Source organism: Ceratosolen solmsi, unplaced genomic scaffold, assembly GCF_000503995.2.
Source record: "Ceratosolen solmsi marchali unplaced genomic scaffold, CerSol_1.0 scaffold30, whole genome shotgun sequence".
Lineage (NCBI taxonomy): Eukaryota > Metazoa > Arthropoda > Insecta > Hymenoptera > Agaonidae > Ceratosolen > Ceratosolen solmsi.
In genome coordinates this window covers 5,157,728-5,185,308 of record NW_011948421.1, presented here as the reverse complement: position 1 = coordinate 5,185,308, position 27,581 = coordinate 5,157,728, and the positions used below count along the sequence as shown (strand labels likewise).

Genomic DNA, 27,581 nt, shown 5'->3' with positions numbered 1-27,581 from the left:
TAACTTCTAGGTATCGGTTCAATTGAAGTATTATTTTTACATTATTTTTATATACCATAAAATTGATGTTTTATTCAAAATGTATGCTCTTAAATTAATTTATTTATTGATGTATATCGATGTAAGATTTTAATTTATTAAGTTAATTTCGAAAACATTTATACCTTACAACTTATCTTTTTTATTATATTAATATGTCAATATAATATTCACATATTAAAAATATAACTGAAATGATGGGTATATGTAGATTTGATTAAATGAATATTAAAGTTTGAAATTATATTTTTTTTTACCAATTTATGTTATTTTTTAACAATAATCTATTCATTTCATTAAAAAAAAAATATTAATAATTAAATTGAAATTTAATTAAACTGATTAAAATATTTCTATTGTTTTATAAATTCAGAAAAACATTGTAAGAGGTTATTCCATAAAAATATTATTTTTCGAAAATGTGTATAAATAATTTTGAATATATTTTATAATAGTCTTTTAATTTAAATTATAATAAAGGGTATCATATAAACAAAAGACAAACATAACAACTGAAAAATTGATTATATCTTTTTAAAGTTATTTTGCAATTCTCTCATTATTTTATGATTTTAACGATCATACTTTCATTTTCGTAATAAAATATTGATGCAGTTTTCATAAGTGCTTAACGATGGTGGTATATCTTCTAGCTGATTCAATAGTACTATTGCATGTGGTATATTTTTTTGTTTAACTAAATTTTCTATCAATAATTTTATATTATTTTCAATTTCCGGTAGACTACAATTTACAAAAACTTCTTCCAGTATTCTATAATACAAATCATGACTGACATTGAATAAACATGTGAGATTATTAAAAAAAATCTCTTGTAAAATTTCTGTATTTAAATCTAGTGTCTGAAAAAGAAATATTGTTCAAGTTAGTTAGAAATCAATTCATTTAATAAATATATTTTGGCACATGCCTTTTTTCTTACTTTATAATTTTTTTTAATATAATCAATTGCTTCCTGTTGTAATGATAATTCTTTAGAACACAGTTGCAAATAAATATATTGTTCACAAGAGAAAATATTCTTTTGCTCATGAAGAAGCTGGATAAAAATCTTTTAACAAAAGTACAATATAAGTTAATATAACAAACATAATATTCGTAATTTTCATAATAAACAATAATTTTCATACCTTCTGAGAAATTAATTTTTCTTGTAATAAATCCTTGATTATTTTTAATACTTTCTCATTATTATTATTATTATTTTTGCTTATATCAATTAATCTAATTATCATTTTTGAAGTTAAATTACTATATGTATTTTCAAAATCAACATTATTAATGTTTGACCACTGAATTAACATTTGTTTCATTTTTCTATAATCATCTATACTGTGTATTTTTGAAAGTTCTTCTTCAAAAGTTTCATAAAATTTTTCAATTGATAAATTGTCATTTGTAAAATGCAAAAAATTAGGGCAGTTATTAGTTTCAATAGTATTGCTCATTGAGTCACATGTTTCAATCCATTCATCACCCCAATTATTCCATTCATCTGCTTCTGCGGAAGCATGAATATATTCTAATGTTAATTTTTCTTTAATATTTAATTTATTATTACTAATATTCTCATTTATTGTAGTTATATTTTCATTGTTTTCATCTATTTCAGATTTCTTTTTATCGCTTGTGTCTTTTTTTATTTGAATTAAAGAATTTATTTGTTGTTTAAATTTGTGATTTGAATTATCAGTATCATTAATAATTTTAATAGTTGCCATTTGTTGAATTAATTCTATAGGATCATACAATAATGCTTTCTGAATTTCAGAATTTATTCGTGAATAAAGTTTGATTGAATAAAAATAGGCCAACATTTGATAATATAATTCAATTTGTGGAAAACTTTCAGAAATATTCTTATTGTTTATTAAAAAATCGTCATCTAAATTTAATAAATAACTAAGTCCCAACATACAATCTTCTGTAATGGTATATTCTACACATTCATGGAGTACTAGATAAATTATAAAATTATTATAAACGATTCTAATAAATGTAATTTCTTTAATAATATAAAATGTAATTTAATACATACAATGATTAATGTTACTAATTTCTGTACCATATGATGCAGTTTCACTTAATAATGAAATTCGTAATAAAATTTGACATAGTTTTAATTTAGAATTATCATCATTTTTAAAATATTTAGAATATTTTGTGTCAAGATTACTTATTCCACAATTTTCATGTAGAGTCTCATAAAAACAAGGAAATTTTTGTAATTGATTTTCTCTTTCCATTTCTATTATTTCATCTTCTGCAACGTTTTTTTGAAAATTGTCCATAAAAGTGAAATTTAATTTTGATTTCCAAAAATTTTTATTTCCAGCATTTTTTATTAAATCAAAAGTTGATTGCTTTACTATTTGTGCTGAACTTTTTACTAAATTTGTTGATGTTTGTACGATTTTTGGAACCAATTCGTTGTTTTCTACTTGGAGCTTTAAAAAAAAAGTATACATTAACACTACTAAACAATAGTCAATATTTTATAATGATAAATTTATATATCTTATACTAACTTCATCATTAAAATCTTTATTCAAATTGTGTACATCTGAATTTTCATTTTGAGTTGACAAACAGTTTTCTAAATCAGAATTTAAAATTTGAATCTGCAGTAAATTAGCGTACTTCATTAAATTTTCTATAATTTCACTTGGACCATTATTAATGGCAAACCATATACAATTATATCGAAATTTTAAATCGTCATATTCGTTACAGTAAGCCAAATCTAGAGCTATATTCCATGACAAATAGTAATTGCATACCATCATATTTTTAATTATTGAAGAACAGAAGTTATAATCTTTTATATCAAATGCTTTTTTTGCTATCAAGTTTAAAATTTTTCCTTCTCTTAAGTGAATATTTTTTGGTTCAATTCTCAAATACTTTGCTAAATTTATTAATTTTTGTATATTTTTATAACTATCATGTCGACTATTTAAACAATCTTCAATAAATTTCAGCCTTTCATGTGTCATTCTAACTTGCAATGGTAATACGTTGATTTGAAATTCATTTAAAATTTCTAATGCTTGTATTAAATCATATTCATCTTTAACTCGTTCATTATCTTCAGTTATTAAATCAAGACAGTCTCTGCAATTTATAAATTTAGTGCATTATAAAATTATTAATATTTAATTAATCTGTAAAATTAAATAACGTAAGATTGTAAGTACTTTGCTAAATTCATATATGGATCTCTAAGGCTTTTTGAATTATTAAAGTACTCGTTACTTGCTTGCAAAACTAATTCAGTTGCTTTTTCATAAGAGACTTTTAAATGGGTTCCTTCAGTTTTTTTCATTTCTATTAAACTAGTACATCCTTGAATAACAGTTTTTGATCCAGATTTTAATCTCATTATCATTGTTATTTCAAAACAAGTTTCAATATCTAAACACGAAAAAATTTGCTCTTTAAGATAAATCATGTCATTCAGTATTTGAGACCAATCTTTGTCATTTTGTAAAGAGGGTCTAAAAAAATGTGTTAGATATAAAATATATATGTTATAAACAATATTACAAATAATTCATAAAAACATACATCTTTATTAAATTATCTGCCATTTGAATAAAAAGTGCTTTAGCATCTGAAAAATTTTGTTTACTTTCTACAATGCGATATAAGGGAATTTTAATTTGATATTGATTTAATGTATGCAAACATTTTAATTCTTTCTCTAGTTCATCATATTTTTTACTACTGTCTTTCCTTCCATTTAGATGAATTACTGTATCATCAAAAATAACTTTCGCTTTTGTATACATTTCTACGTCAGTACATGCATAGATACAATCAATAGCTAATTCATTTATATTTTCTATTGAGTCAAGTATTTCGAAGTCATAAGAAGATTTTAAGTATTCAAAAAATTTAATTGGAAGTGTAAGATCGGTTGTACTTAGAAATACTAAATATTCACACAGTAAATCTTTTTTCAATGTATCATCCTGTTATAAATGAAAATATTATAATTATATTGTTCACTTACTACTTCTAAAAAAATGAAAATATTTACCAAATATCGTTTCCTTCTTCTTGAATATGGTAATAACATAGTTTTTATATTAAGAACAAAATTCTTTTCATTACATTTTGTCATCAACAACTTAACTTTTTCTAAATCATTTAATTTCTCTACCTCTGTTAGTGATAAATCTTCCAAATTAACTTTATACACAAGATCAGCTAACGTTTCCAACTCTAATAACAGATCTTCTAAACCAGTAATATTATGAGACTTGCCGATATTTATTAAAATTAACGCATTATCTACTAAACAACAATCACGTTCAATTTCATAAGCTCGAGTTTTATACCATTTTTGTAGCACTGCTTGAGTGAGTTCTTTATTTCTATATAAAATATAAAATACAAAACATTTAATTTTAAACTATCTATTATGTTATTAAAATATTAAAATAAGTAATACTCACGTTTTATGATTTTATTTAAAATTTTGAAAACTTTTAGTTTATAATTATATATAAATTACCTGTATATTGCTAAAGATCTTCTACTTTCATATATAAATTCTACATCATCATTGTTATCTAAAATAATATTGCAAAATGTACTTCTTTCAACCCAGTCTTTTTGACGTAATTCTTCTTGATATAGTAAAAATAAGCGTCCTTCAATATCACATTCAGGTAGAAGTTTTTGATATTTTTCAGGATTTAATGTTTCAGGAAAAAAACTAATTATTGCTAACCAATGAGGTATTAATTTGATTCCATAATATGTAAACATAATTTCTACTCCTTGACAATTATTTTTTTTAGCAAATCTGCAAAAATAATTTTAACTATTAATACAATGTTTTTGATAACTTTAAATGAATAAATTGTTCTACCTGATTGCATTTTCAACAGGTGATAGTTGTCGAAATTCTTCATAAAATTTCTTATCGAATTTGTTTGTTGATCCCAAAAGAATTTCATAAGTTTTTAATTTATCTAAATGATTGAGAAGTTGCATTCTATATTTAATTAGTTCTTTTTGCGATTCATTTAATTTATCCATAGTAATAGCATTAAGTGTTTCATTATTTTTTTGCATCTATAGAATATAAAATATTATATATAAAATATAATTATTAAAATAATAATTGTTAGGTAGTACATTAGTTTTACCTGATTTGATTCCAAATTACTTAAATGATTATCTACGTCATTATTTATCTCTGTAGAAACAAATTTTCCATCATCTTTTATACCTATTGAAATTAATGTTTCTAAATTAGCACCACGAAGTCCAAAGTTTATTAATTCCCTGGTGGCTTCTAAATTTTCAGGAACTCTTGATATACATTCATTTAGAACCCATGATCTTTTAGTAACTTTGCTTAAAAATTTTTGTATGGCATTAATAGAAAATTCAGATTTTCTCCATTGTGTTTGATAAACTAAATCTGGATCCAAATTATAATTTGTTGCTAAAGCTAATGCTTCTTCATATTCCTAAACATAATTAAAAAAATTGTTTTTATTTTAAATTCAATATAAGTAAACTATAAATATATTTTAATAATTTTAAATTTCACCTCTATTTCAATTTTACGAGAATAAAGTTCTTCTGGCGTTGTACTTTTCAACCCTAAAAGTCTATATGTTCGATGACATACTTTAGATTTTTTTCTTTTTGGTTGAAAATTTTCAATATCTGTTATTGAATATAAAACACTTTGCATTAAATTTGTAGTGTAACTTAAAATTGTAACAGGCTTAGATTCATCTTCATCTTTTTCACTATCAGATGATAATTCTATAATCATTAAACAATTTTAAGTATTATTTAAAATTATTTAATTATATACATTTAAAGCTAAATGTAACAAAAATAATAAATAGTTAATTATATAACTGTTATAATATAATATAATAATATATAAATATAAATATAAATATATAATTGTTTTAAATAATTACCTGATGCATACTCTTCATTATTTGATTCTCTGCTTCTTTTAGTACTAGTTACAAAAATTTCACAGTCTAAACATAAAAATCCTTTCTCTTGACTAAGTTCTGCTATTTGAGGATAATTATATAAAAATTCAGGACTAGTTCCTAGGAGATTTTGTAAGCTATTAATTGAGCATACAGAAACAGAACCTGAATATCTTGCAATTATTATAGTCTAAAGATAAATTAATAAACCAAGTTATTTAAATTAAAAAAATTTAATTATATTAATTTTAAAGAATGAACATAATAGACAGATATAAGCAGATACTTAAGATTGTATTTTAATAATTTTTAATAATTGTACACATATAGTTAGTTTATATATGTTAGATGACTTACATTGTCTGACCACCATCCAATATCTAAAGGTTGAAATTCTGTCACATCATTTAAGGACTTTTTACATTTAGTCATTTTTAAAGGGCTTTTTGCATTATAATTTGACTGTTCTAAAAGCTTCCATTGCTTTTGCAATTTTAATGTTGGTAAACTCCAAATAGAGATTGTACCATCCGTATGAAGGCATGATATAAGACAATTGTTTGGAGAAATACTAGTTTTAAATATTACTGATTGCGATCTATTTTTAATTATTGGAATAAAATTCCAAATCGAGAAAGGAGATTTATAAATTTCATAATCTTGCATGGAAATAGATAATTTGTAATATGGATGATCAATCAATGTTCTCCAACATGTCAAACCTATTTGTGAAGCTGTACACTAATTGAAAATTAATTATTAATAAAAAATAAATGAATGCATACTAAAATATTCATTTATACAATAATAAAATAAATATAAAATATTAAATCATTGACTAAATTACTATTAAAACAAATAAATTTGTTATAGTTTTTGAATTTTTCCACAAAAGTTTTTTAAGATATAATACATCAGCTTTTAAAGAGAATTTCAATTAAAAAAATTCTATAAACACATACATGATTAACTATAAATTTATATTTTTTTTTAAGATTTTTTTTATAAATACTTACAGTTAAATTCTGGCTAACACTGTTACCAGCAACAAAAAACATATTATGTTTATTACTATATGCTACACAATTTACACCATTTCTGTAAAAATTGCCAAATGAAAATTCATGATTTTCACTAAATTCATTACCGCAAATATAATATGATTTAAGTAAACCACTATAAGTAATTCTAATAAATTCATAATCACAATTTTCAATTTTAACATTTGGTTGTTTAAATATTATTGATGCTATAGCATCTCCTGCTTCTAATATTTGAGGATTTTGGGAGACTGATTTTGGGTTAATATTGAAAATGTTATTTCCAAATGAATTATAAAATGATAAATATCCATTACTAGAAGCTAAAACCAAAATCAAACCATCTGGGCTCCATGCAAGTTTTCGCCATTGTGGAAATGCATCTTTGGGCACTATAAAGATAATTAAAAAAATTATTAATATAGTTACTATTATAACTATAAGATATGTATAAAATAATAGCAAAATTGTTAATAAATATTACCAGATGCTTTTCCAAAAATAGATGAATATTCATCCTTTGATTTCCTAATTTCAATAATATTCTCTTGAACAATAGCAAGGATGTTCCCTTTATTTCCTATTGCAAATTTCCATGGTAATGTATAACTGATTTGTTGTGAAATACTTTCAGGTAAAGAATATCTGTTATTAAGATATCGCAATGCATTTTTTATATTTCCTGGTGTTGGTAAGATAACAGAGTCATTTTTATATTTCTAAAAATTTTAAATTAATATTAATTATAATAGCAATAAAAATAGCATTATAGTAAATAGCTTACTGTTATTTCTGGTTCTTGTTTTCGAATAAGGTACTCTATAACTTCATATAAAATTGAATCATTTGATGTATCATTATTTTCAATCATTTTTAAGCAATAAATATTTTATTTTTTTTTAAAAAATAATAATCATATTTGATTTTTCTATTATTTTAAGGTTAGAAAGGTGTTAACTTTTTTAACATTAAGATTTTATTACAAATTTTATTTGATTACAGAATATTATAATAAAATATTATCTTCAAGTATGACTGCAGAAATTATTTTCTAATTTGATGACGTTTGCAGAAATTACAGTCTTGTACAAATCATAGATTATCTTTACTTCATTATCATAAATTTAATACATGTAGTATGTTCCAAGTGGAAAATATATAAATTATTTAAAATCATTTATTTGATTACAAAAGATGTAAATATATATAAAAATTCATTAATCCATATCATACAAATTGATAAATAGAAAATAAAAAAAGGAAAAATTATGTATAATTAACGTACATAATTATTTTTACAATTAATTTAATTTTATTAAAAAATGAAATTCTTTAAATGTAACAATTTTCATTCCGATGTTATATCATTCCGGTCATATCGATACTGGTTTAATTTAAAAGTGGTAAATATTAGATTACAACAATTAATTTAATCTAATATTTTTGTTTTTAATTTTAATAATAAAACCCTTATAATTTGCAATAATCTTAAATGCCTACCGAATAATCTATTGTAGCATAGTGATTAATTTAATTGACGTTAAATGGAAACAAAATTCTGAAATTTCGAGAAATAAAAATAAGCAATTGGTCTATTAGTTTTATAGGTTTAATTGATTGACATTGTATCATAATTTTAATGCAAGTATATGATTGTAGTTATATACTAATTTAAAATATGTACTATATTAATTTTTAAAATTGGCATTCTTGTTAGCATAATTGTTAGACAATTGAAGATAAATAACATGTGTATAAAAAAAAAAAAATGAAAAAAATAGTTAATAAAAATTTGTTAGAAAAAAATTCATTATTTAATACTAATACGGTTATAAATTTAATGAATATGATTCTTTATATATATTAATTGTCATTTTAATTAATAATTATTTTTGATGAGTTGTAGACTGCGTTTATGCGCAAACGCACGTAGGAGATTGTGCGAAAGGAAATCATTATATCTTGCTTATTCATTGTACCTAGTTATACTGCTTATTTAAATAATATTTTTTATTTGATTTCAATTCAATAACACACTTTAATAGCTTCCAGTGAACAAATCAAATTCGACAAAAACGATAAAAAATTTTTCCTTTTTTCAAATTATTTTATTTGTTCTGTAGCATACAATGGTCACACTATCTTGCTCATTATCGGCTTGTTAATCATAACTTATTGTAATCTTACCATAATATATAATCAAATAGAGAAATAAAATTTTTACAACTACTTATCAATGTAAAATGTATTATTCATGTTGCTTCAAAATATTAGTGGCGAAAGAGACATTATAATACTGTATAACCTACATTTAAAAGTATTTTGGATTTAAGTTTCTTTAAAAAATACAATAGAATATAATGTAGGATAAAATAGAAAAAATCACAATATTGTAAGACAATAAAAAATAAGTAATGAGTTTTTACAAGTAGCTCAAAGAATTTGATACATATCACGGGAAATTGAAATGTTGTATTAAGTTTGAATTAAAGCATAAAAATTATTTCTAAAGATAACCAGTTTTTTTCATGATATATATTTTCATAATCGTAGTACATACTATATATACCATATAGTACATACTATAAATACAAGCGTTGTTTTAAAAAAGATAAGTATATAAAATAATATTTAAGTATTATTATAAATTTAAAGCTGTATTCGAACAATTTTAATTTTATTTTTATTCAATAATCTAAATATATTTTAAAATCTTATTAAATAGAAATATAATGAAAATTACCGATTCAACAAATGATATACTCGCACTATGTATTTTATCAGGGATTAAATATAAATATTTAATATAATATTAAATACTAGATTTATTATTAAATTTTATTAAAGATATAAAACAAATTTCCGTTGAAATTAAAAAATTATTGTTAAAAATTATGTATTTGTCTGCTATTATTTTGATTTACTTAATTGCGCTTCTAATATAACGCATAAATAAAAATTAAACAAATACCGATTAAATAGATATGAGTAATACAATATTAGTCAATAATTTTATGTGCAATAATAATTAATTGAATACAAATTTATAGATAAGTAAATAATAAGGATTAGTTCTTTTATAAACAACAATATAAAAAATAAATATGTCACTAAATAATATAGGTTAAAGTGATTTTGAATATGATTTGAAAATATTGGGAATACCTCAATTTGAATGTAATGATTTTTCATGTAAAATTCATATACATATTGCGCATAAAAAGAATTTAATTAATAAATATATTAATCGAATTGAGTCCTAATGGAACGGTCTTCAGTAATAGAAGATAAATATCATCAGTTAAATTACTATCATTTATTATAAAATTAAGAACAACATAATAAATAAATTTCACAACAATTTTTAATGTAATTGTATTATAAATGAAATAATTATTGGTATTTTCTCAATTAACTTTTTTAAATTTTTATTTTTTAGAATAATTAATATTATGATATTAGATTAAAATGTAATTAATTTATAGTTAATAAATTGGTTTATAGTTTTATATAAATATAAATTTATATAAATTTATAGTTAATGGCATTGGTTCATTACTTAATAGTATTCTATTACTGTTATAACCAAATAATTTATTTAAATTCTGCTTATATACTAGTCTTCAGGTTAGTACCTATGCATTTCTAAACGTTGTAAATAAATGTTTTTCGTATGTATATACATTATTTATATTTATATATCGATAACATTATTATTACTTTCGATAGTAATATTAAATTTTGCTGCATACATAAATAGATAATTGGGTTGTTATGTAGATTAACCTATCATTGCGCAAATAATCATTTCAATATAATCACCTAATTTAGTATGTCGGTTCTCACTTTCGTTCTTTCCCACTCTCCATTTTATTCTTTACGTATTATCTCAACCATTATATTCGTACGGACTCAATTTATCTTATTCGTTGGATTATTTCATCAGTAGTAGAATCACGTTGGCTGCAATAACTACACTGTGTTTTCTATTTTTAACGTGCTATTGAAATTATAATTCAATTACTGTTATTTCATTTAGAATAGTAGATCGGGAAATAGTTATATAAAAGTATTTCAAACAGTCATTTTTAATTTAATTGATAAATACATTATTAAACTAACTAAAAAGATTATGGCTTAATCTTTGATTTATCAAGTAATAGTAATACTGTATTACAAAGTCGTTTTTCATATCAGTTGCAACGCGATAAATATATTTGGTTAAAAATTAAAATGAGTCCAGCGAATAATACAATACTCGATCAATTGATCAAGCCCAATGTAAACGAAGAATATGCAAAATATCTTGTTGAGCAACGTTACGGATTGAAAGTGAAAAGCATTTCCAAGCTTAACGCTTATGATGACAGAAACTATCATGTACTCTGCGAGAATCGATTTCATAGCAGTAATCCTTACATAGCAATGATTGCTAAAGATGGGTACGTTTTGAAGATTATTAACAGTTTAGATTCTCGCAATACAGACTTCATTGAAGCACAGAACGAACTGTTGTTATTTCTTGATAAAATGGGCTTTATTTGCCCAGTTCCTGTAAGGCAAAAAGACGGTTCGTATTACTCAATGGAAATGTTTGATAAAGAAGGTGAGATTAATACGTATTTTTGTAACACATTATATCTATTTATATTATATTATTTATTATATTATAGATAAAAAAAAAAGGTATTACAATATAAAAGACTGATGAATAGAACATTTAATATATTAATATCAAAGAAATTTCTATGTTGAAATTTCTATTTTTAAAATTTATTCATTATAAAGTGAATGTTTTATAAATATTTCATGCGTTAATTAACTCCTTCTCAATTATATGAAATGTTGAGTCTTATTGAATTATCTTGTATAAGTTATGCAAAAACATATTGTATTATTGAAAATATAATTTTATTAATTGAACATTTAAAAATTGATTGCAATTTGTATTGGAATATAAATTTATTAAATGTTTATAAATGATAGTCTTCAAAATTTTAATTGGATCAAGTAAAACATATTCTACGTTATGTTTATGCCACTGAATGTGTAATAAAGTAGACATATTTATTTAAAATATATTTCTTATATAAAAGATATTAAAGTATGGAAAATAATATTATTAAGAACTTTAATTAATTTTTATCTAAAAGTTCTAGAAAGTATTAAATTATTTGTTTTTTTATGTATTTTTATTAGGGCCAATACATGCGTTGCGAGTTCTAGTTTTTCGTCAGGGTGTAATTTTAAACAACGTTTATGCTTCTGTTGAACTTTTAAAGCAAATTGGCTTATATGTTGCTCGTTTGGATAGAACAATGGAAAAGTTTTCACATCCGGCATATGAAAATCAAACATCTATATGGATTTTATCAGCTGTACCAAAGCTTAGAGACTTTTTATTTGTCTTAGATGATAAAAAAGACGTTAATCTAATCGAGAAGATTATAGTAGATTTTGAGACGAAAGTACTATCTATCATCAAAAATTTGGACGAAGGAATTGTACATGGTGATTTAAATGATGATAATATAATTGTAAATGCAGATGGAAATAATATAGAAGCTATCATAGACTTTGGAGATTCTCACAAAAGTTGTTTCATATTTGAATTGGCGATTTGTCTATGTTACATAATTATTTGGACTAATGATATCGATTTAGTTAAACACGTAATCGAGGGTTATCGAATAGTCAGACAGTTGGCACAGCAAGAAAGAGAAATATTAAAATTATGTATTTGTGCGAGATTTGCTCAAAGCTTAGTTCTTGGAATTTATTCGTGCCAGAGAGAGCCAAACAATAAATATTTGATACGATCTCATAAAGCTAAGTGGTTACTATTAAAAAAGCTTTGGGCAATGGATGATCTAGAAGTAATGAACATTTGGAGTATTAATAATTAATTGACAATATGCTATCCAATTAAAGGATAGACCAGTTAATCCTTGAAATTTTATAAGTATTAAATATTATTATTTTTATACATCAATTTATATCCACGATGCAATACTTAGAACTTATTGTAATATGATCTCAAATTCTTTAAGAAAGAGAGAAAAAGAAAAATAGTAAAAATATATCATTTCGTATAATAACTACTCAAATATAACAAATAATTTATAATTAAAAAGAAGTATAATAGTTAATTAAATAAATTTGGATAGTTTCAATTATTATAAAAATTTTGAATATGTAATAAATAAATTCCTTAATTTGAGTTAAAATTTCAAATTAAATAATTTTATTTTTAAAATTATTACTTAAAAGATGTTAATAATTTATGTTAGAAAATAAAAATATAGACCATTTTTTACATGTATGTAAACTTATAGATTACACACGATAATTAAGTTTTACTGAGTATAGTCTAAGCATAGCTTATTTAATTATTATTTAAAATCTATTTAATATAAAAGACTAGATTTATTTTAAAAAAATTCAACTTTATTATGAATTATACATAATTTAAGTTTGTATTTGATGTTTAGTATGAACTTATGAAGAAAATTGAATTGGAAACGTAAACAAAAGTTTCTTTAAATTTATAATAAAACATTTTATTTTTTCGAGGATAATGGGTTAGCATCAAGGAAAGATAAAAATAATTACTATTAGACATAATTTTTGGTTTTTATTTTTAAATAAATATACGTATATATACATCTTATATGTATGTATTCGTATATGAAGATGAGGCAGTTAGATATGTACATAGATGTAATTAACAGTAATAAGTACCCTTTTGTCTTAATTAATAATTATTCGCATATTATAATGCAAACATATGTAGTGGGCAAACACTTGTGAGTTATATTTGAGAAATTTATTTACTTTATTCTACCTAGCTTCAATATGTACAAAAGATAATTATTATTTTATGTAATGCATATAGGACTTTCAAATTTAGAAGCTTAAGAATTATAAAAATTTATAATATTTAAATTAATTTTAATTTAATTTTTCATTAATAAAAATTTTATGAAATAAAAATGTATTTTTATTAATTATGTACCCATATTGTAAATTTTGAATAAGAATATTTATTACTTTTTGCAATAATCTATTATAATTTTTAGAATTAAATAGAATATATCTTACGTAGTACTAAAATTAAATATTTTTTTTTTAATCAACTTTTTGTTATAGGCTAGAATTTTTTAAAAATATGTAAATAAATTATTTATAAAATTGTGCATCAGTTTGTGTGATTTTTGTTAAAATTTTAGAAATATTATTTACATCGTTTACTTTCTGTATTTTCAGCTTTTATTTCGATACAAGTATCGATGAAATATTATATTAATATTTATATTTTTCACCTATATTAAAATTCAATATTAATCATTTTATTTATTATTATTAAATTCGACTTTATTGAAAATCAGTTTATCGTCATATTTATTATAAATAATAAATAGTTAATTAATATAATAAAATATATACGAAATGTATCATTAAATGAATATTCGTATTTTAATACAAATATTTTCAATATAAAATTAACAAAATATAAGGTATTTTGAATAAAGTCAAATAGTTTATAAACAGTTTTTTAAAACTGTTTAGAACTGTTTAATAGAAATAGTCTTTCCAAATATTTTCATAAGATTATGAATTAATAATAATTTAATATTGAATATATATGTGTATTTGAATTTATAAGTAATGTTATTTTTTATTAATTATTTAAAATGAGAGTACAGAGAGCAATATATAGAGAGAAAAGAAAGCAAGTTGTTTGAAGAAAATCTTCCAAAATTGAATCAATAAATTATGCGTAATATTGTAAATCTCGGCTCTCTTTTTAAATATGTTTAAATTATAATAGTTATGATTTTTCTTGTTTCTTACTAGAGAAGCTCATTTAGCATATTTCTCTCTTTATTAATATATTTTGATGATTAATACTTTATCTTTTTTTCTTAATTTTTTAGTGATCATTTTACATTATTTCTTTGTTCAGCTTACTTTGGCAAATGTGACGCACGCATCTGTTTTATTGAGATAAATTTATAAGCTACTAATGTTCATTAATATAAAATTATTAATTTTAAAACTTTAGTTAGTTTAGTTATCAATCGATTTCTTTACTGTTTGTAAACATATTAATAATTCGATTATTAACGAACTTACGTCATACTTATTTTCATTTAATAAAATATCTTACAATTGTCTATATATATATATATATATATATATATATATATATGTATGCTTATTTATTGCTTAAAATCTACTGGCTTATGTTCGCATGTCGAAGATATTTTGTAGTAGGCATATTGTATGCGTGCGCATATATATGAGCATGACTACGATTACGTATATATATATTCGTATGCATGCATATTTTTTGCATAATCCACTTAGTGTGCTTGTTTAAAATTATTATATTTTGTTGTTATACTTAATTAATATCAGTTTAGTTATTAAGTTAAAAACGCATAGTTATAATACTGGATAATAATAATGCAATCTAATACAATAAAAATAAATATATCGCATATACAACAAAAAAGAAGTCTTATCTGCTATGTATAATTTAATAAGGATTTTTAAATGTATTGGGATTTTTTTTATTATTTACGCTGTAGACGTTTTCCATTTACAAGAGTATATACTTTATACAATACACTACCTTCTCAGTCTTGAAAAGTGATTTTTGTTTTCTATTGAATAAACTAGATATAAATAATGAAAAATACTGAAATTAGCTATTACGTGTTGTATTTTAATATTTTGTTCTATTATATTTTAATTATATATACATGTTAATTTAAATAATTTTTTTAGTTTATTCAAAATTTTAGCTTTATCCACGACTTCATTTGCTAAAATTCCATATTAAAAACATGTATTTTTTATTCTTTTAAATCTCGTCATTTATGAAACTAATTTAAATAAAAGATGAATAACTCATTTTTATAAACATATTTTATGATTATTATTATTTTTTAAAAAATTTTATTATAGAAATATTTTTGTAAAATATTAGATAGTCATAAATTTAAGAATATTTTATAGTTTATAATGTTAAACATAATTAATTTAACGAAACATCCATTTAATTTTTAAAGTATCTAATGTTTAGCTTCTATCTCTCATTTATAAAAATTTAAAAGCATTTGAAAGAATCATCAAACTATAAAATGTAATAAAATACAAAATATAATGCAATAAAATAAAAATCATAAAAGATACTTTCCAGTACTTTGAATTAAATATTTCAAAAATGTGATAAGCTTTGCCGTACATTTACTATTAGTGCATTAAGATTCGTGTCTTTATACCAGAATTCATAAAATTATCAGTAAACTTTTTAGACTCATTCTCTATACGATTAAATATTTCATAATATATTTACACTATCAGTTCCAAATTATAGAGAAAAGTAGATTAATTATTTAAACTTTTAATAACAAAGATGCGCATAAAATTAGTTTTGATGGCGGCAGATTATGTTTTTATTATATGTAAATAGACATATTCAAACTTCGTTTCATACAGAAAAATATTATAAAATTTCTTATTTTATTATTAATATAAACTATATTTTATTATGTAATTAAAAATTGATCTGTATTGGTAGAGGAATTTTTATAATTTTATTATTTTATGCACTACAGTTTATATTATACTGAAAATATTTTAATGGTAAAACTGAATTTTTATTTTATATATTATAATACTTTTCAGAAAAAATACTTTATATATATATTACATAAACATATATTAGTTTAAAACGAAAAATTAGTATTAATCAATATTACTCTATTAATTAATATTACTTTGGATTAACATTTTATAGGCGACTTGAGACACACAGTGCAAAATTGACCAACTTTAAAACTTAATAGAAGATAATATAATTTTAGCTTCTTTTCTATTTATATACGCAATCTATTAACAACTCCAATTTAATTATCATTCATAATTGAGAATACATTCAAAGCATATTTTAATGTTAAAGATGGTCATATTTTTTTTTTTAACTAAACGTAGAATATATTATAGTGTAGTCAATGGTATATATCAGAATGCCAAAAACTGTAAGTATTATTTCATATATAATGTTTTGATGAATTATATATATGTAGATGTATGATATTTTTTAACCATTTAATATATAATTCTTGTATATTCATCATAAAGTATTTTTCAATATTTTTATGAAGTTAAGAAAATTTTGGTTTGGTCAATTTTTACTATAGGATCTCCTTTTTCTTATATCGAATTGGATTTTTTTTAAGTTTATACATATCACTCTTGGTTACAAGATTTGCAGCATTGCTTTTTGTACAGAGACATGTGACACATTCCCAATAGTTTTACGCGTCCACATAACTGTGAATGGTCTTTGCAATCATCTAGAAAAATAAAATTAAAAATCGAAATTAATATAATCGTGAACATTATATTTTTCTTTTAATAGTATTTTAATTATTTTAACATATTATGTATAAGTTTATTATTTAATTAGAAAATTTAATTTTCTAATTCCAGTTGAACTTTTATATAATAAAGATCATTTATTAGTACATATTATTTTTTCTTATATAGAATTTGCAATCAAAATTATTCAAAAGTTTCTCGTACAAACAATTAAATTATCTTTGTTTTTACGCCCATGTAAATATACAATGTAAAATTCATGTAAAATTTGAAAAAAAAACAGTTGTCTATATATGAATGAAAAAAGCTTTGGAGATTTAATGTGCTATGAAGATGTCTGCATTATATAAAGATAAACATTGATAACTAAGTATTATTAAATATATTGATCTACTCTACCAGATGATTTGGAACATGGTGGTCCCCGACAAGTTTTCATAACAGGTGGTCGTGGTGTATCTCCACAAACATTACCAGCTGGTTTTTTAGTTCCGTACCAGACGCATTGTAAAATTCGATACTTAATTCCATCCTTTTCGCAAGAAGCTGTACACTGCGTAATATTTTATTGATTAAAAAATTATTTTGAAGTTTAAGGACATCATTGGTCATATTTTATATAAAATTAAGAAAAACTTAAATATAAATATTGAAATATATATATATATATATATATATATATATATATATACACATATATATAGTGTCTGGAATAATAAGTTTGGAAACAAGTGCATTGAAATATTTTATATTTATAATTGGAAAAAAATTTATATTTTTTAATTCTTCCATTCATATCTGAGTTTCTGCTTACTTCTGACCATTCTCCAACTCGCCAAACACCTTTGCATGCATCATTGTAACATTCTTGCCTTTGTGGTGGTCTCATTGCTTCGTTACATTTGTTTACATCTATGATGGTTGAATTTTCTATTTTGTCTTCTGACTCAATCAAGCGGCAACTAATTTCTCTTCTCTGCATTGCTATGAAAATATAATGATGTACGTAAATTAATCAAATGTATTATTTTTAAATAAGTTTTAATACGACATTTATTATAATTAATTATCCCTATTTATTCAGTATGTGATTTACGATTTACGTTCTTTTTAATTTTTTATTTTTTTTTATTTTCAAAGGCCAAAACGATATCCATATTTAATATATTTTAAAAAATATTAATTTATTTATATTTTCATTAAGTAAAATTGAATTTCAATTTATGTATTCTCATAATATATATATATATATATATATATATATATATATAATTATGTTATATAATTCTCATAATATAATATAATTATGGAAATTAAATATTATATGTACCTTTAATTAGGTAAATCAGTATAATGGATATAACATTAGATTTTATTTATTTAAAAACAATCATTTTATAAGTTTTATAATTGAAAATTTAATTGTATCGAATAATTTTGGTAATACTAATGATTTTTAAAACAACTATTTTTTCATTTTGAGATATACTTATTTCAGTTTTAACAGTTTTTATAATTATGACAGAAATATTATATAGAAATATAAGTCAATTGTACAATAGTTTTATTTTATTTAAACTATTATAGTTGAAGTTTCATTTAAATAGTAATTGTTTGGGTTGGAAATATGTAATGTTACCTGTTTTCCAGTCAAAGCAGCGAGAAGTTTCACAAGGGGTCCATGAGCCGCTATGCCATTGTGGACACTTACCCTCACCACAAGCTCGTACTTTTTCAGGCATGGGATAGTTTGCATCCTCGCACAATGACGTACCTATAATCGTTCGACGTGCAATTTGTGTCGTGTTTGAATCGCTTTTTGCCGCACGTACTGTACATTGAGCTCCACGCATCTAAAATAAAATATAATTTTATACGTTAAAAGTCTAATTACTAATATAGATATTACTAATATAGAGATACGTATAGGTATCGTGAAAAAGAAAATATATTAGTAATTAATATCTTGTAATATCTTTTTCTATTCGTTTATTATATTATAGAATTATACTTCACAATAAAATAGAACATACTTTACTTCTCCAATATAATAATTATTATTATATAAAAGAATATATAAGAAAATATTCGCTCATGTAAATGCATTTTGTAGTTTGTATCATGATGTATAAGAGTATTAGTTCACTTTTTTTGCCTCAATAATAAAATATTTACCAAGATAATAATAATAGGTATAATACTGAAAATCATTAGTACTAATAAGATATATATAATGACATTCAATATTTAATAAAGGTGGACTGTTAATCTCTAAACATGGCATCTTTGGATCTTTAATTCCGGTTATTAAACTTTAATTATATAAAAGATGCTCAATATCTATTTTAAGTTATGTTTTATGATTACGATTTAAAAACATATTTATCAGATTAATATGAATTTCTAAAGAGTTCAATATTTAATATAGCTTCTTTATATTAACAATTTATACAAAACTTCCAAGAATTTATATCGATATTCATTATATTCTAAATTTATATATTAATGAATCTTTTAATTAATAGTATTTTTCAGCATATATTTTAGAATTATTAAAATATCACGTGTACTTTTACCTGAAAGCCACCACCGCCACAAGTTTGTGAACATCCAGACCAGTCTGTTGTAACCCATTCAAATATCAAATCATCTTTAGCTATAAAAAAAATTCCCTCATATAGAAATTTTTCATTTTTTATCTATCATTTTTATTTGTAGAGGATTAATTCAACGTTACTATTGACTACTTAAAAATCAATATCTAACTTAATATAAATAAAAGTTTTTTCAATATAAATATCATTTTTGTTTAATATACTAGTTAAATTAAATATAAATTACATTAAATTAAGTAATAAGTAAATTAAATATTTAAGTCACAAATATAATTATTTTCTGTTAAGTATAAATTTATTTTAAATATTTTGTAAAAATATAAATAAAAATCTAATTGATTATGCAGATATTTTATTTATTGTATAAATAAGAATTATTTTTATATATATCTCGTACCTTTATTGAATACTGAAATTGAACCAATAGTAGGTGTGTGATCCTTCCTTTCATTACCGAGTATAATAGGTGTTACGTTCTGGTTGTCCATTTCAAAGATTCCAATAGTTCTTTCCATTTTTTTTCCTACACGAAAAATTTCTAAATCTATACGGTGTTTTTGTCTTTCTTTATTCTCTTCTATTCTTAATGAATCTGTATCATTTATTGTTGATATTGTTGTTATTATGCTCGTAGTCATCATTTCTTTGTTTAACGTATCATTTGATGTTTCATTTAATATTATTGCAATCGCTGTAGTTTCATATTCTTCTGAAATTGATTCCAATGAATGCGATGAATTATTCGTAATAAAGTAAATTGGTGTAACCGTAACGTCTTGATCTTCTATATCAAAATTCTCCAGAATCTTTTTATTCGTTGTCTCGGGTTGTAAGGTTGGGGAGTTTTTTCCCTTTGTTTTATTTAATTCTTCGGCTTCATACAATTTGTTTTGTATTTGTTCTTCATCTTGAGTGCCTCTCTGATTTCTGTCAAGATGAACCTCAATATTATTGTATTGTTGTTGAATATGTGTTGGCTGAGTTTTAAAATTTAGCATAGTGACACTAGGCATATGTTGTACTGGTATATCTTGGTGTTCAATCGAAAGAAATTTCTCCTCTACTTCGAAGGGATCATCGTCTATGAAAATGCGTTCTTCGTCCGGACCAAAAACATTATCCGGAATAGCTATATTGTCACTTTGGAATAAGTTATAACGTTCGCGGATAGATTTGAATGGACTAGCTTTTTCAAGATGATCGATATCAGATAAAGGAAGTCGGTTATCTATTGCCAACGTTGAGCTTAATTCGTGTTGCGCATAGTTTCCAGGATGAGTGATGATGTTTGCACGTTTGGAATTTAATAATGTAGGATCGTGGAATGACCAATAGTTCTAAAAATGATTTTTTTCCATTGAATATTTTAATACATAATTCATAAAATCACATCATAAAATTACACCAGAATATTCCAATAAATATTTGATTACTCATTTATATGTTAAAAATGTTAAGAGCATAATTTTGAAACAATTTTGAAACAATTTAAAAAATTTAAAGTATTAACTATTACTTATTATATTGTGATATTATACATTATTGTTATATTATACATTATTGTTATATTATACATTATTGTTATATTATATATTATTGTTATATTATACATTATTGTTATATTATAACTATATTTCAAAAGATCCTTTAAATTAATAATTCGTATTTATATGGAAAAATCTTTATGTAAATAGAGAATAATTAGATTGAACTTGGTATTTATATAAATATGCACCGAATAAAGAAATGTTATTTTATTATTTCTTTTCAAATTAGATTTAATAGAAACTGAAGATTTGAAAGTGTTTCGAATGGAAGATTGTATATATATATTTGCTTATAATATTTTTATACAAAACAACATATAGTAATATGAGAATAAGTCATAAAAACGTATTATATATAGGTATTAAATTGTATATTACAGATACCATACGTTTTATATTATAAACGTTAAATATTTATAAGTACTGAAATTAATATTTTGTAAATTTACTGAATATTAAATTATTTTTGAGACATACAAAGAAATTTTATCAAATAAAATTATTATATATTAAATTTCAATAAAATTACATTATATAAAATTATGAAAAGTATATTAAAAATTTAAAAATGCAAACTCCAAGATTGTATCTTTATACATTATTACACATCGAAATATATTTCAAATTATTCACAAAAATCAATGATTACTCCCACCTTAAAAGTTGTCATAATTTGACTGAAATGAGGCATCAATGTGGAGGCACCAGAAGAAGCTGTGGACGCTATCGGCTAGTAAATTTTTTTCATCCAAATCCATTTAATTTATTAATGTCCATCACCAGTTAGTAAAAAGTAAAGCAGACAAGATAGTGATAAAAAATAAATGTTAGTTTTTAACTAATTTGAGGAAAGAAGAATGCAAATAAAAGAAATTTAAAGAACGTGATAACAACAATTATTATTTAAATTAAAAAAACATTACTTGATGTAGTGGTGTGACAGAGTACTCGTATTTTTCAGTAGATTCAACAGGCAAAGGACTCCCTACTTGTTTCTGTTTTTTTCTTCGGGGTTTTTCTGTTGTTTTTGGTGATTTTTGACTTTCATGATGAGTTTCTTGATTGTCCTCGCCATATATACCATAGAATGGCTCTGCGATAAGAGATGTTCCTAGATTTATTCAAGTATTGCTTGTAATTTCAATATTTTTCGTTTTTTCAATATTTTTAGTGAGTTTGCAAATTATTTATAAAGAATTTAGTGTTTTATAAATTAAAAAATAATATTTCCAAAATATTATGAAAATAAATTACATAATAAAAAAAATCTGTATACATCGGTGATTATTTAAATTGTTTGAACTTATTTGTATATGATTAAATGTTGCATCGGATACAATACATTTTTTAAGTTAATTCCTCTATTTTTTGTAATAAAAATATTCAAACTTTTATTTTTAATTAATTCATTAATTTATTATTATATAACAGTAATTACTATATTCCGATTATAATAATATATTAGAATAATGGGAAAAATGTTATTTAATATTATTATTTAATTTTTGTTTCAAGTGGAATTCTTGTAAATCATTTTAAGTAGCTTAAAAATAAATCCCATAGTAAACAAATATAGTTTTAGATATATTAAGCACGTTACATTAGCCCAGAATAGTTATATTAATAAAATAAAATTTTTTTTTATTTCTTCCACAGAATTTCTTCCACATAAAATTATATATTATATATATAATTTATATTAAAATTATATATTATATATATTTTTTATATTAAAATTATATATCATTTGAAATTTTTTTAGAATTTTAAATAAAGTATATATTTTATTATACCACTGCAGTACGTGACGGTTTTTTTCTGCTTATGATTTGCATGGAAGTATGAGACATACTATGTACACATACATACATAGGCATAGAATAAAGGCACTTACATGTGAGATAAATAAATATATCAAAGATGTTTTTTTTTTGTTTAGTATTATAATTTTAGTCGTTTATAAATAATTTTTAGTACATTTGTAGCGTATAATAAATTTGTATATGTTATAATCCAATTGTTTTCATTTACAATTAAATTTTAAAAAATCATTGACAATGGAAGATAAAAAATATAAAAATAATTCGAAATCGTTTTTGCTTGTATTTGAATTTCATAAATTATGCATCTTCTATTGTATTTATACACGTTATACAGACTGTAGTTCTTATGCTCTGGAAACATATGTATATATAATTGAAAATGCGACAGGTTAGGGTCGACCTTAGGCAACTGAAACATTTATAAAGTTATAAGTTTCTTACCGGGATTAATTGGAGCAGAACTAAGATGAGTGCCTTGGCGTTGGTGTACCGCATTTCCCGAACGTAAAACTTCTTCGTTACTCATTAGATCACGAGACTTTAGTTTTACTGTGAGATGTATTGCAGCGTTTGTCTGCCCAGCTAGAAATTTATATTTTAGTAACTTTATGAAGAGTTTTTTTAAACAAAAACTAATGAGTCTACTGACATTTATATAAACATATAGTGGAGTATTACGGAAATATTGTTAATTACTTTTTCGGAACAATGAATTCGATGTAAATGTATTTGTTTATCCTTTTATTCTTATTCGTTATTCTTATTATACTAAGAACAATAATTACACGTCTTTTCGATTTTAGTTAATTTTTTTATTAAATGTATACGATACATTAACATAATTTTTTTATAATTTATTTATCTTTTAAATATCTATAACGTTAGTGAAAAAAAAAGAATAAATATCTTATTAGTTGAATTTTATAGAACTTTCACAAACTTAGTTTTCTATCTGTAAACTATCTTTTGCATGGCATTATAATTACTACAACTTTAGAATAATGTTATTATATAGTATATTTAAATTGAAAATTGTATAAATGAATCAATTTTCAGTTCTAGAGTTATATTTATGTTTTAAATTTAGGCACTACTATTATTGATTTTGTAAAATATAAATAATTTACAATTTACTATACGTACCCCAACATGAATATATACCACTATCAGAAAAATTGATGTTCACAATTTTTAAAGCTCCCTTTTTGTTGATCTTGTGCTTTCTTGATTTTCGTAGCTCTTCATCATCTTTTCTCCAAATAATGTGTGTTCTGTGTAAATAAAGAAAGTTTATTTACTTCACATTGACTATTGTGAAGTATATTCTAGTTGAAGCTTTTATATTATAGAACAATGAAATTTTATAAATGGTAATTGATACGAATATAATGATAATGTTCTATACCTTTTCTGTTTGATTATTATGAATTATAAAAACATTTAGTTTATGAGAAGTTTAATTACAGCTAATTTAGAATTAAGAAAGTACAAAGAAAACTTAAGATTTAACATTTAGCTGTAATTATAATAATAGTTACTTAACATTTTAAAATTTAATTAGAATCAAACTATCTACTTAACATTTAAAAATGTTAATTAGATATTGTTCAAATTATTGCTTATAAAATATTTTTATTTATAAATGCACTTATAAGAATTTATAAAAGAGATGAACTAAAAAAATCATTTTTATATCTATTTCTTATGTCGTATTAGATTCATCAGCATTTTCAAAAGTATTACAATAAAATTTAATAATAATTAATACAAACTTAATTCTTCACTTTTTTTTTCATGCATTTATTTATACAAGTTTAGAAAAGCTTACCGTTCCAAAGTACGAAAAATTTGAAAAATCTTACTTATCAAACTTTTTAACAGGACAGCGGATTTTGATGACGGGTGTGCCTTGAAAAATTGTTGCTTGACCCCCTATGTCGAGATTAACTTTCTTGTTAGGATCGTCTTGAATATACGTTGTATTTTTAATAGTTATAATTGGCTGAATGCCTGCATTCAATTGATCGCAAGGTCGATTATTGCATTCTTTTTCTGATCGGGGTTTTGGTGAAGGACAATCGCGTTCCGGACGCGACTGTTTACGGCCCTGTGCCATCACCTGTTCGCACGTAACTTTACGCTTCTTTATACCTCCACTACACGTCTTTGAACACTGAAATTTCATGAATATTTTTAAAATTAAAGATTGAATGCAAAGTTGGTAATTATTATTCACTTTGTCAATTGTTGAGATTTTAATACATGAATATATTATATCTCTCAGATGCTATTATAAGATAAATCACATGAAGAAGTTTTAAATTGAATGGAAAATGTATATGTTTTGAAAGCAAATAAATGCCGTAGGCCACTTCACTACTGATACCCGATGAAAGCCGCACCGCCTATCCCGTGCGATAACATATTACTGCAGAGCCATACGAGCAACGTATTAATTAAACTTTACCCTAATAGCCAAGATCGCACCCTCGAAGTCCTGTTACAGTTCAATTATACTTCCCTCTTGTTGTATAAATGCGTTTTATATAAATAATTATAGTAAACTGTATTTTTTGTCCAGTGTTAACGGAGTAAGTCCTTTACTAGAAGGGGACATATCATTTGACTGTTCAAGTATTTCCCGGGGCCTCCTTCAAGCAATACTCTCGTTATTTATCGAGGCAAGAACGGAATCTGTATGTGCTTGACATCAGAGACAAGATTATGCTGTTTGAGTGTTCAACCTTCAGACTGTTATTCCTCTTATTATTATATTTGTTATATTATATCTGTATATTTCCATCATACACTCATCTGCTTGCCAAAGTTGTTAATCCTTTTTTTCCATTTGACTACTTTTAGACGTCAGCATCACATTAGTTTACAAGGTGAACTTACCTATTTATCTTAAAATTTTTCTTTATCGACTATTTCATATTTAAGTCTCGACCGTTTCTTTTATTAATTAAGTCTTTTTCGCTAATTGATTGCTGTTGTTGCGGCAAATAGATATTATTTTTATTGTTGTTTTATAGTCTGTAACGCACTAGGCTAAATAAGTCCAACTTCATCTTAACGACTAAGTCGCAATATTTATAGAAATTTTAATATACTCCTAATAATTTCAAAAAAATTATTTTATTTTTTGTTTTTGCTAAATATTAAAAAACTGTATCCACATGCGCAATGTTTATCTTTCCGTAACGATTTTTATCATTGTCTGTCTCAATCATTTATGCCACCATACAGTGCGTATTTTATCATTTCTGGACTAACGGATGTATAAGAGAAAATCTCGGTAATCGGGAAATTGTGCGATGTCCCAAACAATGTCCCACAACGTATCACAATAACTTTATAATTACATTATTTTCTTCCAATCCATTTTAAATTCCATATATAATTTCGTTTGACAAATTCGTCATTCATACACACACACACACACACACACGCACACGCACACACGCACACACACACACACATATATATATATATATTTGTTTTTTAATCATTATATGATAAATCACAAAAAAGAGTACAATAATATTTTCAATAAAAGAAACTCTTAATGATCTTAAAATTTATGAATTCGAAATTTCCGTATCGACTCAACTACATTTAAGGATATCGATACTTATAAATACATACGACTTATACATTAAACTTAAGAATTATTTGTTATTTATCATTGTTGTTTAATAATAATAATCGCGCGCGCGCGCATGTTTAGATTAAAAAGTAGATATTCTATCTCATATACTTCTCAGAATTTTAACAAGTATATTTGTAAATAATTACACAAGTATTATATTTTCCTCATAATTTTTTAAATCTCTTAAATTTTAGAAAAAACTTATTGTAGTTTAGTGTGAAATAAGATATATTATAAGTGAAAACTCTTCAAATACGTTGATCATTTGCTTTGTATTTATAAGATAATTGTTAGGATTTAAGATTTGCAATAAATGTATTGTACTTAAAGTAGAGATCTATTATTGGTGTAAATAAACGGCAAAACAATTGCCAAGTATATTACATCTTTTCTAATTATTTACAGAAATGCATATTAAAAATAACAAAGTTTTTTTTGTCTTATTCATCACAATGTTACTATTAAATTAATTTTACC

The 27,581-nt window shown here is 23.0% G+C and overlaps 3 protein-coding genes across 3 annotated transcripts in view; 1 reads left to right on the top strand and 2 right to left on the bottom strand.

Annotated features, from left to right (window-relative positions):
* Nucleotides 1-526: 526 nt before the first annotated feature.
* Nucleotides 527-7,946, bottom strand: LOC105361665 (neuroblastoma-amplified sequence). Its single transcript, XM_011498916.1, has 18 exons — nucleotides 7,860-7,946; nucleotides 7,560-7,794; nucleotides 7,052-7,467; nucleotides 6,393-6,776; nucleotides 6,015-6,225; nucleotides 5,630-5,850; nucleotides 5,220-5,546; nucleotides 4,940-5,145; nucleotides 4,580-4,873; nucleotides 4,103-4,439; nucleotides 3,628-4,034; nucleotides 3,258-3,557; nucleotides 2,589-3,174; nucleotides 2,099-2,507; nucleotides 1,719-2,017; nucleotides 1,191-1,628; nucleotides 983-1,111; nucleotides 527-902 (listed from the first exon to the last, which is right to left on the bottom strand). Exons 1-18 carry the CDS (start codon nucleotides 7,944-7,946, stop codon nucleotides 627-629), a joined length of 5,562 nt encoding a protein of 1,853 aa, XP_011497218.1. The 3' UTR covers nucleotides 527-626.
* A 3,258-nt stretch (nucleotides 7,947-11,204) lies between these two features.
* On the top strand, nucleotides 11,205-13,050 carry LOC105361410 (hydroxylysine kinase). Its single transcript, XM_011498583.1, has 2 exons — nucleotides 11,205-11,681; nucleotides 12,275-13,050. Exons 1-2 carry the CDS (start codon nucleotides 11,309-11,311, stop codon nucleotides 12,979-12,981), a joined length of 1,080 nt encoding a protein of 359 aa, XP_011496885.1. The 5' UTR covers nucleotides 11,205-11,308; the 3' UTR covers nucleotides 12,982-13,050.
* Nucleotides 13,051-17,269: 4,219 nt separating this feature from the next.
* The window catches only part of nolo (ADAMTS-like no long nerve cord), a 113,834-nt gene continuing 103,522 nt past the window's right edge, over nucleotides 17,270-27,581 (bottom strand). Inside the window, exons 15-25 of the mRNA XM_011498915.1 lie at nucleotides 25,315-25,625; nucleotides 24,596-24,723; nucleotides 23,894-24,034; nucleotides 22,553-22,722; nucleotides 22,285-22,359; nucleotides 20,480-21,419; nucleotides 20,044-20,123; nucleotides 19,107-19,320; nucleotides 18,282-18,451; nucleotides 17,867-18,020; nucleotides 17,270-17,442 (exon numbers count right to left, since the gene is read on the bottom strand). Of these exons, the coding sequence (XP_011497217.1) occupies nucleotides 17,336-17,442; nucleotides 17,867-18,020; nucleotides 18,282-18,451; nucleotides 19,107-19,320; nucleotides 20,044-20,123; nucleotides 20,480-21,419; nucleotides 22,285-22,359; nucleotides 22,553-22,722; nucleotides 23,894-24,034; nucleotides 24,596-24,723; nucleotides 25,315-25,625 (2,490 nt within the window). The 3' untranslated portion in view covers nucleotides 17,270-17,335. The remainder of the gene's footprint in view (nucleotides 17,443-17,866; nucleotides 18,021-18,281; nucleotides 18,452-19,106; nucleotides 19,321-20,043; nucleotides 20,124-20,479; nucleotides 21,420-22,284; nucleotides 22,360-22,552; nucleotides 22,723-23,893; nucleotides 24,035-24,595; nucleotides 24,724-25,314; nucleotides 25,626-27,581) is intronic.

Coding starts and splice junctions, on each gene's coding strand:
- LOC105361665 (XM_011498916.1), bottom strand. CDS start 7,946: ATGATTGAAAATAATGATACATCAAATGATTCAATTTTATATGAAGTT. Junction 5,851..6,014: donor TAATGAAGAGTATGCATCAG/GTAATTATTTAA, acceptor TAATGATTATAG/AATTATCATCTGATAGTGAA. Junction 5,146..5,219: donor GTAATTTGGAATCAAATCAG/GTAAAACTAATG, acceptor TATATTCTATAG/ATGCAAAAAAATAATGAAAC.
- LOC105361410 (XM_011498583.1), top strand. CDS start 11,309: ATGAGTCCAGCGAATAATACAATACTCGATCAATTGATCAAGCCCAAT. Junction 11,682..12,274: donor GGAAATGTTTGATAAAGAAG/GTGAGATTAATA, acceptor TATTTTTATTAG/GGCCAATACATGCGTTGCGA.